The 12192-nt window shown below is 36.5% G+C and overlaps 1 protein-coding gene across 1 annotated transcript in view; it reads right to left on the bottom strand.

Annotated features, from left to right (window-relative positions):
- Nucleotides 1–12192, bottom strand: part of CRNKL1 (crooked neck pre-mRNA splicing factor 1) — a 34694-nt gene that overhangs the window by 16092 nt on the left and 6410 nt on the right. The window contains exons 6-8 of the mRNA XM_037812263.1: nucleotides 5997–6175; nucleotides 4640–4810; nucleotides 3525–3716 (exon numbers count right to left, since the gene is read on the bottom strand). Coding sequence (XP_037668191.1) covers nucleotides 3525–3716; nucleotides 4640–4810; nucleotides 5997–6175 — 542 coding nt within the window. The remainder of the gene's footprint in view (nucleotides 1–3524; nucleotides 3717–4639; nucleotides 4811–5996; nucleotides 6176–12192) is intronic.

Genomic DNA, 12192 nt, shown 5'->3' with positions numbered 1-12192 from the left:
TTTGTATAGGTTAGAGTGAAATAGCAACACATCCCAAAGTAATTTGGGCAGAGAATAAAAATATATATGCAGCCCCGCCCCCCTCCCCGAGTTGCTGGGGGAAATGGCAGAAGTGTTAGGCTTCCTCACCTGGATTGTTGCTGATGATGTTCTCACATACATTGAGAACTGACAGCTTACTATGCCAAACCCTCTATCTTGGGGCCTGCTCTTATGGAGCTCATTATTGTAAAGGAGAGGCTAACCCTGCTTATAATTGTGCCTAAGAGTCTCCTCCTTTCTTATGCATTATATACTTAACCCTTTTTAGGTTTTAATGCATTGTAATAGCTAGAAGTAAATACCTGAAACTATCAAACTGCAACTCAGTAGCCTTGACTCTTGAAGATGATTGTATAGCAGTGTAGGTTACAAGGGGTGACAGTGTGATTGCGAAAACCCTGTGGATCACACTCCCTTTATCCTAGTATATGGATGGATAAGTAGAAAAATGGGGACCAAAACTAAATGAAAAACGGGGGAGAGGGGGGATGATTTGGGTGTTCTTTTTCACTTTTTTTTTTTATTCTTATTTTCACTTTTCCTGGTACAAGGAAAATGTTCAAAAAATAGATTGCGGTGATGAATACACAACTATATGATGGTACTACAAACAACTGATTGTACACTTTGGATGACTATATGGTATGTGAATATAGCTCAATAAAATTGAATTAAAAAAAAAACAACATAAATGGGAAAAAAAACGAGCAAGAGACTTGAATAGACGTATTTCTCTAGAGAAGATATACAAATGGCCAAAAAGCACATGAAAAGATGCTCAACAACACTAGTTATTAGGGAAATGCAAATCAAAACCACAATGAGATACCACTTCTCATCCAGCAGCATAGCTACTATTTTAAAAAATGGAAAGTTAAAAGTGTTAGGATGTAGAGAAATAGGAACACTCATTCATTGTTGGTAGGAATGAAAATGGTGCAATAGCTGTGCAAGACAGTTTGGCAGTTCCTCAGAAAATTAAGTACAGAACTACCATATTACCCGGCAATTCCACCTCTAGGTATACACCAAAAGAAGGAAAGCAGGGACTCAATAGACATTTACACACAAACATTCATAGTGGCACTATTCATAACTGCCAGAAGATGGAAGCAATCTAAGTGTCCATCAACTGATGAATGGATAAAAAAGCTGTGGTATATACATATAATGGAATATTATTCAGCCATAAAAAGGAATCAAGTCATGGATGAGCCTTGAAGACATCATGTTGAGTGCAGGAAGCCAGACACAAAAGGACAAATATTATGATCCCATTAATATTAAATAAATAGAATAAACAAATTCATAATCAAAAATTAGAATACAGGTTACTAGGGGCCAGGGTACCAGTAGGGAGTGGGGAGTTAATGCTTAATTGATAAAAGAGTTTCTGTATGGGGTGATGGAAATGTTCTGGTCATCAATGGTGGTGACGGTAGCACAAAACTGTGAATGTAATTAAAACCACTGGACTGTATATTTGAAAGTGGTTAAAATGGGAAATTTTAGGTTGTATAAATGTTACTAGAATAAAAAAATTGTACAACACAAAAAGTGAACCCTAATGTAAACTATGGTCTAGAGTTAATAGTATAATTATAATAATATTGTTTCATCAATTTTAACACAGTACCACAGTAATACAAAGTGTTAATAATAGGGAAAACTGCATGTGGGGTGGGAATATACAGGAACTGTACTTTCTGCATGGTTTTTCTATAAACCTACAATTTCTTTAATAAAAAATTTAACAGAGTTCAGAAAAAAAGGAGTAATGTTAGGCTATATATATGGCACTACAATGGAAAAAAAAGTTCATGTAACTGCACAGCACAAACCCTATATTACAAAGTGTGCTTCCATCAGTTGTATTAAATGTACCATACCAATGCAAAGTGTTAATAATAGGGTGGTATACGGGAATCCTGTTGTTTATGAACGATCCTAAGTAATCAAACCAGGCATAACTATGTGGATTAGCCTACAGAGATAACCAGCTTAACACATAAAAACAAAGACAGGATCTACACACTTGCTAGATCACATGTTCTGTCAACCCACAACTTCTCCAATTAGAAAAAGAAAATATATTTTCAGGACCTTGTGTTAGGCAATGCTTTCTCAGACTTTACATGAAAAGTGTGAAGAACAAAAAAGTATATAAATGGAACTTCAACAAAATTAAAACCTTTTGCTCATTAAAGGACATCAAGAAAGTAAAAAAAAAAAAAAAACAAAAAACCAAACCTACAGAATGGGAGAAAATACTTGGAAACCATATATCCGATAAGGGTTCAATATCCAGAATATATAAAAATTCCTTTAACTTAACAACAAAAAAGACAAACAACCCATTTAAAAAATGAGCAAAAGTCTTGAATAGACATTTCCTCGAAGGAGATATACAAATGGCCAAAAAGCCCATGAAAAGATGCTCAATGCCATCAGTCATTAGGGAAATGAAAATCAAAACCGCAATGATAAGACACCATTTCACACCCACTAGAATGGCTACCATTAAAAAAATGGAAAACACCAAGTGTTGGAGAGAATGTGGAAAAATACCAACACTTGTACATTACTAGTGAGAATGTAAAACGATGCTGCTGCCGAGGAAAATAGTAAACAGTCTGGTGATTCCTCAGACGTTAAGTATAGACTTACCATATGACCCAGCAATCTCACGTCTTGGTATATACCCAAAAGAACTGAAAGCAGGGGATTGAACAGATAACTCATACACCAATCTTCATAGTGGAATTATTTATAATTGCCCAAAGCAGGAAGTAATCCAAGCTTCCATCAATAGATGAATGGACAAAAAAAGATGCAGCATATACATACAATGCAATATTATTCAACCATGGATGAACCCTGATGACATTGTTATGTGTGAAATAACCCAGACACAAAACGACACATATTGTATGACCTCATTTATACAAAATACGCAAAATATGCAATTCATTAACTCAAAAACTAGCATAGAGGTTACCAGGCGCTAGGTGAAGGTGGGAAATGTGGAGTTAAGGTTTTTGTACAAGAGTTTCTGTTTGGGGTGATGGAAAAAGTGTTGGTATTTGATGGTGGTGATGGTGGCAAATCACTGTGAAATGTGAACATCACTGAAGTGTATATGGGAAAGTTGATAAAATGGGAAATTTTATGTTATGTATTTATATCAGAGTGAACCCTGATATAAAGTATGGACTATAGTTAACAGTATAACACTAATAATGTTTTTACTTGTGCAAAGGTATTACACTAATGTAAATGTTAGTGATAAGGAAAACTGTGAGACAGGAGGCTATATGGGAACTCTCTTTCTGTAAGATTTTCCTGCAAACCTACAACTGTTCTAATAAAAAATAAAAAAAAGTAAAAAAATAACTAAATTCCTTTGTTTCTAGGATTGTAAATTTTAGTTACCCCTACCAGAGGCAAGCTGTAAGGACAGGAGCAAGGAACCCATTTGTTACCTTTGCCTCCAATTCTTCATAGAGTGCATAGTTGACCCAAAGATATATATAACGCTTCCAGTGCCTCTTCTCCGGGATCGGTGGGACATTGGCAATGGCTCTTTCATATACTTCTCGCACAGTTTCTGCTTCTGCATCACTTTCCACCAATCGTAAGTAATCAAACCAGGCATCATAATTGTGTGGATTAGCCTACAGAGATAACCAGCTTAACACACAAAAACAAATACAGGATCTACACTTGCCTGAAAAGAGGCTTAGGTGATTTTATTATGGCACCTTTTCTCTAGATTTTACATTATCTCATTTAAAAAATACCATTCCTGGTATTTTCTATTTTATAAATAGAAAAGAATAAGGAATACAGAGGACAAATTATTAGCAAGTGTGCTTCACAGCAAGAACTCTTTCATCTATAGCTACTACTCCCAAGAGAACTGGGTGCCTATTTTTATAAGTGTATTTACTTATTTATACATGTGACCTCATAGAATTGTCTATATTTAAAATTACTATGGCATTATGCCATACTTGCGATTGTGAAACATGCCTTTTCAATTAATATATGTTTCTCAAACAAATCTTGCTAACCTACCAACATATTTAATACCAGATTTAGTCCTTTGTTTGGAGACATCTTAATTAATCTAAATATTTTTAAAAACACAGAATAATAAAGGAAAATGCTAATATCTTTGAGTTTGAATCAAAATATACAAGGCAGATAAGGAGATGAGAATGGAAACATATCAACAATACATCTTTCATTCTGTGTTCAAATAGTTAAGCTCAAGGGTAATGCGGAAAAAGAGGTTTTGGAATCAATCTCTGATTCTTCTATCTTCTTTCAAAAATTAGCTCAATGGGTATCTTCTGCAGTACGCAACCAGAAAGCAACAAATTAATTTTCAAAATGTGAGTGCCAGAGCAAATCTAGTGTCATCTGTATGATTTTTCTCTCAAGTCTCATTTATACCTAGTTGTCTGGAATAGCTGCCAATTTACAACAGACACATCTTCTACTGCACAATCACTGGCAGCCCTAACTTGCTATGGTAGCCAGTATTAGCACATCTTAGTTCTCTGCAAAGTTAACCATCTACACTAGCACTCACCTTCACTTCTTCTTCATATTGGAATCTCCGTTTGCTCACGATGATGTCTTCAATCCCCCGCCTATCACCAAACTTTTTCTCAAAGATGGTATAATTTTTAAAGAGTTCTTGGGCCTCCTGTTTTGAAATTCTGTCCAGTGCATACTTGTAGATCACTCGTACCCTTTCAAACTAAAAGCAGATAGGATTACCACCTTCTATTAGGCAATATTCTCTTAGTCACAACTTGGAGAGTTATTGTGACATAAAATATTACATTTAAGTTTGATTTTGAAGCCTCAAAATGTCCAAAATAAGACTTTTCTCCTGTATGTTGGTGCTTAATTGTTGACAGTATTTCTGTCAGGATGAACTGACATTTTGAGCTCCACATGTAATACTGTCTACTTAACATTGCCAGTTAGACGTCTGTTGGTCATCTCACATTAAACAGGTCCAAAACTGAGCTCTGGTTTCCTCCCCACAAAACCTGGGTCTTCCCCATCTTAGCGCAGCCAACACCTAGAGTCATGTTGTTGCTCAAGCCAAACACCCAGGAGTCCTCCATGATTTCTCTACTTTCTTCTTTCAATACAAAAAGCCCTGCCATTTGTACCACCTTTACTTAGCCTTTCATTTCTCCCCATTCTCCCTGCCAACCTATCTCCATTTCTTACCTGGACCATTTCAAAAATCTCACCACTGGAACCCTTGCTTCCACTCTTGCCAGTCCCCTGCCCCCTGGTACCTTCTCCATGAATTAACTAGAGGCTGTCTTTAAAATACAAATTATATTCTATCACTCTCCTGCTTAAAACTCTTTAATGTTTCCCATTACCCTTAGAATAAAATCTGAATTCCCTGTCATGATCTGTGCAAGAGCCTGCATTCTGATCTCCTTTTTTTCTCTTGATTCTGTATTATTTGAGCAACTTTAAGGGGCTATTTTCCATAAATATCATGGAAAAAAAGAACTGACTTATTTATGGGGCAATCTCTGTTATCATTCCAAATTCCCTGTTCTATTTTGAGAATTCTGGGCTTTTTGTCTCGCAGGTTTATTACCTTAAAAGTTCTTTAATATGAATGCCAAATGACTCTCAATTTTCAATTTTATGGCCAGGTTTAAAGGCTTACTTTTCAGACAAAGGACAGAAAAGTAAGACAGAGTTATAATAGGATCTATAGAAATTCAGCTCCAAATCTGTAGCTTAGCCACAGATTTACGCAGTTTTCTTTGTTAAATCACGGGTTTTGTATTTTAAAAACATTTTCTCCAAGGATAAGTGCATAAGAAAAGTGAAAATGAACTCAGTGGGCACAAAAAGTAATCTTTTCTAAGCTGTTCTGCAACATAATTGAGTTTAACTATATTTACTTCTTTCTGATTTTCTTCAAATTTGGCAAAGGCGACATAAAGGTGCTCATCCATATGCTCATCTCCAAAGAACTCGACAGCTCTCTCGTACACTTTCCGTGCATGGGCAAAATAACCATGCTTTTCTTCAAAGCGGGCATACTTGATCCAGTTCTTGACATCAGGGTGTACAAGCACAAGTGCAAAGGAATTAAGGAAATACCAGGCAAGACAGCACTGGAAGTCCTGGGGAGGTGACTTAATAAAAAAAATCAAACAAAAAAAAAAAAACAAAAAACAAACACCCAACAATCCAAGTTATAGGGATAGTAAACCACATATAAAGACACAGAACTACTAAACCGTGACCCTCAGGGAGGATGGGGAGTGTCTTGTTCATCACTATCTTCCCCCAGTGCTGACTCAGTACTTTAACAGTGGGCATGAAAAGGACTTCGCAGGCAAAGAAAAATCAGAACTGTGATTTCTAGCCATGTGATCTGAGACAAGTCATTTCAACTGTCTAAATCTCATTTTTTTCATCTGTAAATAGAGAGAAGTAAAATCTACCTCACTGGATAATTGCCAGCTTTAAATGAGAAAATGCATGTAAAGGTCTTTGCATAGTTTCTGGCCACTAAATAAACATTAATACTTCAATTAAAAATTAAGAAAAAAACAGGATGCCACACAAAAAACTGATAACTAAGGCAAAAAAAAAAAAAAAAAAAAAAAGTTTTGAATTACCATTTTATTTGTTAAAAGGAGGTCTTTATTTTTAATCTTCCTTCCTTGAGGAAATAATTAGTTACAAAAGTAATAATCCATTTAAAATACAGCAAAGAGTTTAAGAGCATACCTCTGAAGCTGCCCTACTAGCTTCAAATGCCACCTCCCTCACTACCTGTGAGACTGTGGGCAAGCTACTAATCTCCTGTGCCTCAGTTTCTTCACCTGTTGAATGCAGTAGATTCCATATCACAGGGTAGTCATGAGGACTAAATGACCTAATGTTTGTAAAGTACTTACAATAAACCTGGCACGCAGTAAGTACTACAAAAGTTTTTGCTAAATTAGTGATATTAAAGTGAGTAATGACGATTAAGATCTTAAAAAAACGCAGTGTTGGGTTGGTGGAAGATAGTGGAGTAGGAAGCTTGAGGAATCAGTCCCCCCTCCACCAGAACAACTACTACACAGGTGGGAACTCTCTGAATCAACTATTTTGAAACTCAGGCATCAAGTGGAACACTGTGCAACATCCAGGGAAGAGCAGGAGGAAGACACTGGTGAATTATGGTAAAGAATGGTAAATTTTTCTAAATGGCAGTTACCAATGGCCACCCCTCACTCTCACTGTAGGCCACAGTGGGGTCCAGTCTGTGGCATGGCTTGCTGGTGCCAGAAAGGGCCATTAAAAAATCCACTTCCCCAAGATCTGGGATGCGCACAGCCAGATTACTAATAGTTTTTGATTAGCGAATTCAGATCACTGGGTACCCAGCTCTGAGGGTGCCACTGTCCCAACCCACCCCGGACAAAGGTAATGGAGGAGACTTAAAGATGCTATGCTTCCTCAGAGCTGCAGAGGACAGCTGAAGGTTTGCACCTGCTGAGCAGGGCAAGAAAGTGCAACTTTGGGGAACTGTGGAAGAAGCTTCTGGCGCCCTTTCTGGCTACTCCCTTATCCCCCTCCAGGGCAGTTTGCAGTTGGCTTGCACTCCCTTTACTGGACCCTGGGCTTGTTCAGGCTGGGAAAGACTGATTTGCTAAACTCCTCTCAGACATGACCCCACCCAGAATTTGCTTTCCAGGTAAAACCAGTTTGAACCAAAGCAGAGTAAAAAACAATTGAGAGGAAAAGCCTGGGGCAAAGGATTCCCTGCTTGAGGTCTGCCAGTGGAACACCCAAGAGAGGGAGAAGGTCTGCCTCCTGGGAAGGAGAGGGGGCATTCAAACTCCTGTACTCATGGGAACTTGTAAACCATTAGCAAGCACAAGCCCACGATAAGACACAGGCCCAGAAAAGTCATGGAGAACCCTGCACTTAGCATTCACCTTGGGTGAACCTTCCTGATAGGTGAGCTAACATTCAAGAAAATCTCTATCATATCATCAGTTGGTTACAAGCTGAAAAACAGACTCTCAGGGAACAAATCCCAGAGTTAACAATTCAAAAGATTAAAATGTATGGTGTGCCTCCCGTTTGTCTAGTTTGTGGATGGATGAGTGGAAAGGTGGGGGAAGGAAACAAACAAACAGACAAGGGCGCCCAGTGTTCTTTTTTACTTTAGTTGCTCTTTTTCACTTTAATTATTATTCTTATTATTTTTGTGTGTGTGTTAATGAAGGTGTCATGGATTGATTTAGGTGATGAATGTACAACTATGTAATGGTACTGTGAACAATGAAATGTACGATTTGTTTTGTATGACTGCGTGGTGTGTGACTATATCTCAATTAAAAAAAAAAAGTATGGTGTGCAACAAAAGATTAGAAGACAACCAAAGAAATCGGAAGTGATGGCCCATCCAAAGGAAGAGGTCAAAAATCCAGAAAGCATTGACAAAGAGGACTAGACTGTGGACCAAATGGATCAAGACATTAAAATATTTAGGATGTTAAATTTTAACCCAAGGTAACCACAAGAAAAACACATGAAAAATGTATCCAAATAGAAATGAAAAGGGACTCAATATGTTACAACAGAAAAAAATCAAATAAATATCAAAGTAGGCATTAACAAAAGAATTGAGGGACAAAAGAGTATAAGACTTACAAAGACTATATAAAAGAATGGCAGAAGAAGATCCTGCATTATCATTAGTGACTTTAAATGTAAATGGATTAAATTCTCCAGTAAAAAGGCAGAGACTGGCAGAAAAGATAAAAAAAAAAAAAAAGTATGGCCCAACTAAATGCTATCTGCAAGACAGACCTTAAATTCAAAGATACAAGTAGGCTGAAAGTGGAGAGATGGAAAAAATATATACCATGCAAGCAGTAACCAAAAGAGAGCTGAGGTAGCTAGTCTAATATCAGATAAAATACCTTCAGCCAAAAACAGTTACACATGGTCATTATATGCTAAAGGAATCAACTCAACAAGAAGATGTAACAATTATAAATATTTATGCACCTAACAGCAGAGCCCTAAAATATGTGAAGCAACTACTGATAGATTTGAAGGGAGAAATTAACAGTTCTACATTAATAATTGAAGACTTCAATATACCTGTTTCAATAATGGATATAACATGTACACAAAAGATCAATCAATAAATAGAAGACCTGAATGAATGATACTTTAAACCAACTAGACCTAACAGACACATATAGAACACTTCACCCAACAACAGAATACATATTCTCCTCAAGTGCACATGGATCATTCTCCAGGATAGAACATGTTTTAGGTCATAAAATAATTCTCAATACATTAAAAAATATTGAAATCATATAATGTATCTTCTCCAACCACAATGGAACAAAGCTAGAAATCAATAACAAAGGGAGAAATGGAAAATTCACAAATATGTGGTACTAAGCAATGCACCCTTAAACAACCAAAGGGTCAAAGACATCAAGAAGGAAATTAAAAAATATCTTTGAGGCAAACAAAAAAGTAAATACAACATACCAAAACTTATGGATGCAGCAAAGGCAGTGCTGAGAGGGAATCTTGTAGCTCCATATACTTATATTATAAATGAAAAAAGATTTCAAATCATAGATTTAACGTCAAAATTGGAAGAACTAGAAAAAGGAGAGCAAACTAAACCCAAAGTAAGTAGGAGGAAGGAAATAACAAAGTTTAGAGCAGAAATAAATGAAACAGAGAATTAAAAAAAACAATACAATCAAAACCAAAAGTTGGTTCTTTGAAAAGATACATAAAATTGACAAATCTTTAGCTAGATTTGATGAAGTAAAAAAGAAGACAAAAATAACTAAAATCAGAAATGAAAAGGGGGACATTACTACTGACCCCACTGAAATACAGAAAACTAAAAGAGGATGCTATGAACAACAGTACACCAACAAAACAGATAACCTCGATGAAATGCACAAACTACCCACACTGACTAAAGAAGAAACAGAAGATCTCAACAAACCAATAACTAATAAAGCGATTGAATCAGTGTGGAGACCCAAGGCTCAGGCTCCCCCTCCATACTGATAGTAAGTCACTGCACGTAGCCACCTACGTAACTAGGACAAGAAGTTAAAGGTCAACAGACCTTCTCAAGGGAAAAAGAATGTACAGATGGTATTGTAAACTATTTATCTAATAAAGCATTGGCACTCCCCTCCCCTAATTACTGCTGATAACAAATCTTCAGACCCCGTGTCATGAAACCATGCTGAAACTCTCTGCTCATGTCCTATGGAATGTCTCTGTCCTAAATCCTCTACCCCTTTTACCCCCACATTTGTGGAATGCTGACTTCCTGGATGGCCGCCACAGGGAAAAATCTTCTCCTGTTCGTAAAACTCACGTATGACTCTGTGCCCAGTGTGTTCTTTGTTCTTGGGGCTGCACTAAACAAAGCCCTTCAAGAGCTGGGTTGGAACAATCAGTAATCAAAAGCCTCCCAACAAAGACAAGCCCAAGTCCACTTCATTGGTGAATTTTACCAAACATTTCAAGGAGAATGAACACCAATTCTGCTCAAACTCTTCCAAAAAACTGAAGCATAGGCAATACTGCCTAATTCATTTTATGAAGTCAACATCACTCTCATACCAAAGCCAGATAGTTACCACAAGACAAGAAAACCACAGACTAATATATCTCAAGAATATAATGTAAAAATCCTCAACAAAATACTAGCAAATCAAATCCAACATCACATTAAAAGAATTAAACACTATGATCAAGTGGGATTTATCCCAAGTATGAAGGTGTGATTCAACCTATGAAAATCAATTAATGTAATACACGACATTAACAGACTGAAGGAAAAAACCATGTGATGATCACAATTGATATAGAAAAGGCATTTGACAAAATCCAGCACCCATTCTTTATAAAAACACTTAGAAAACTAGGGATAGAAGGAGATTTCCTCAACATGATAAAGAGCATATATGAAAAACCCACGGCCAAAATCCTACTTAATGGTGAAAGACTAACAGCTTTCTAAGTTCAGGAAAAAGACAAGGATGTCCACTGTCACCACTGTTATTTAACACTGTACTGGAAGTTCTAGCTAGAGCAATTAGGCAAGAGAAAGAAATAAAAGGCATACAAATTGAAGGGAAGAAGTAAAATTTTCCTACTTGCAGATGACATGTCCTATACACAGAAAATCCTGAAAAATCCACAACAAAGCTACTAGAATTAATAAATGCATTCAGCATAGCCTAGGGGTACAAGATCAACACCCAAAAGTCAGTAGTGTTTCTATATATTTGCAGTGAATAATCTGAAGAAGAAATCAAGAAAAAAAATCCATTTACAATAGCAACTAAAATAATCATATATCCAGGAATAAATCTAACCAAGGATGTAAAGGACTTATGTACAGAAAATTACAAAGCATTGCTAAAAGAAATCAGAGAAGACCTAAGTAAATAGAACTAAATAAAGGACATTCCATGGTCATAGATTAGAAGGCTAAATATTTTTCAGATCTCAATTCTACCCAAAATGATTTACAGATTCAAAGCAATCCCAATCAAAATGCCAACAACCTTCTTTGCTGAAATGGAAAGGCCAATCATAAAATTTATACAGAAGGGTAAGGGCACCAAATAGTCAAAGTCCTCTTGAAAAGAAGAACCAAGTTGGAGGACTCATACTTTCTAATCTTAAAATTTATTAAAGTCACAGTAATCAAAACAGCATCCTACGGGCACAAGAAGAGACATATAGACTGATGGAATCAAATTGAGAGCTCAGAAATAAACCTTCAGATTTATGATCAACCGATTTTTGATAAGGGGCAAAAACCACTTAATTGGGAGAGAAGAGTCTCTTCAACAAATGGTACTGGGTAAACTGGATGTTCATTTGCAAAAGTATGAAGTTGGATCCCTACCTCACACCGTATACAAAAATCAATTTCAAATGGCTCAAAGACATAAATATAAGAACAAGAACTATCAAACTTCTAGAAGAAAACAGGAAAGCATCTTCAGGACTTTGCATTAGGCAATGGTTTCTTAGACTTAACCGCCTAAACCGTGAGCAACAAAAAGAAAAAGCAGATAA

Source organism: Choloepus didactylus, chromosome 19 (genome assembly GCF_015220235.1).
Source record: "Choloepus didactylus isolate mChoDid1 chromosome 19, mChoDid1.pri, whole genome shotgun sequence".
NCBI classification, from domain to species: Eukaryota; Metazoa; Chordata; class Mammalia; order Pilosa; family Megalonychidae; genus Choloepus; species Choloepus didactylus.
The sequence above is the reverse complement of the archived record's forward strand: the minus strand, read 5'-3'. Positions and strand labels throughout refer to the sequence as shown.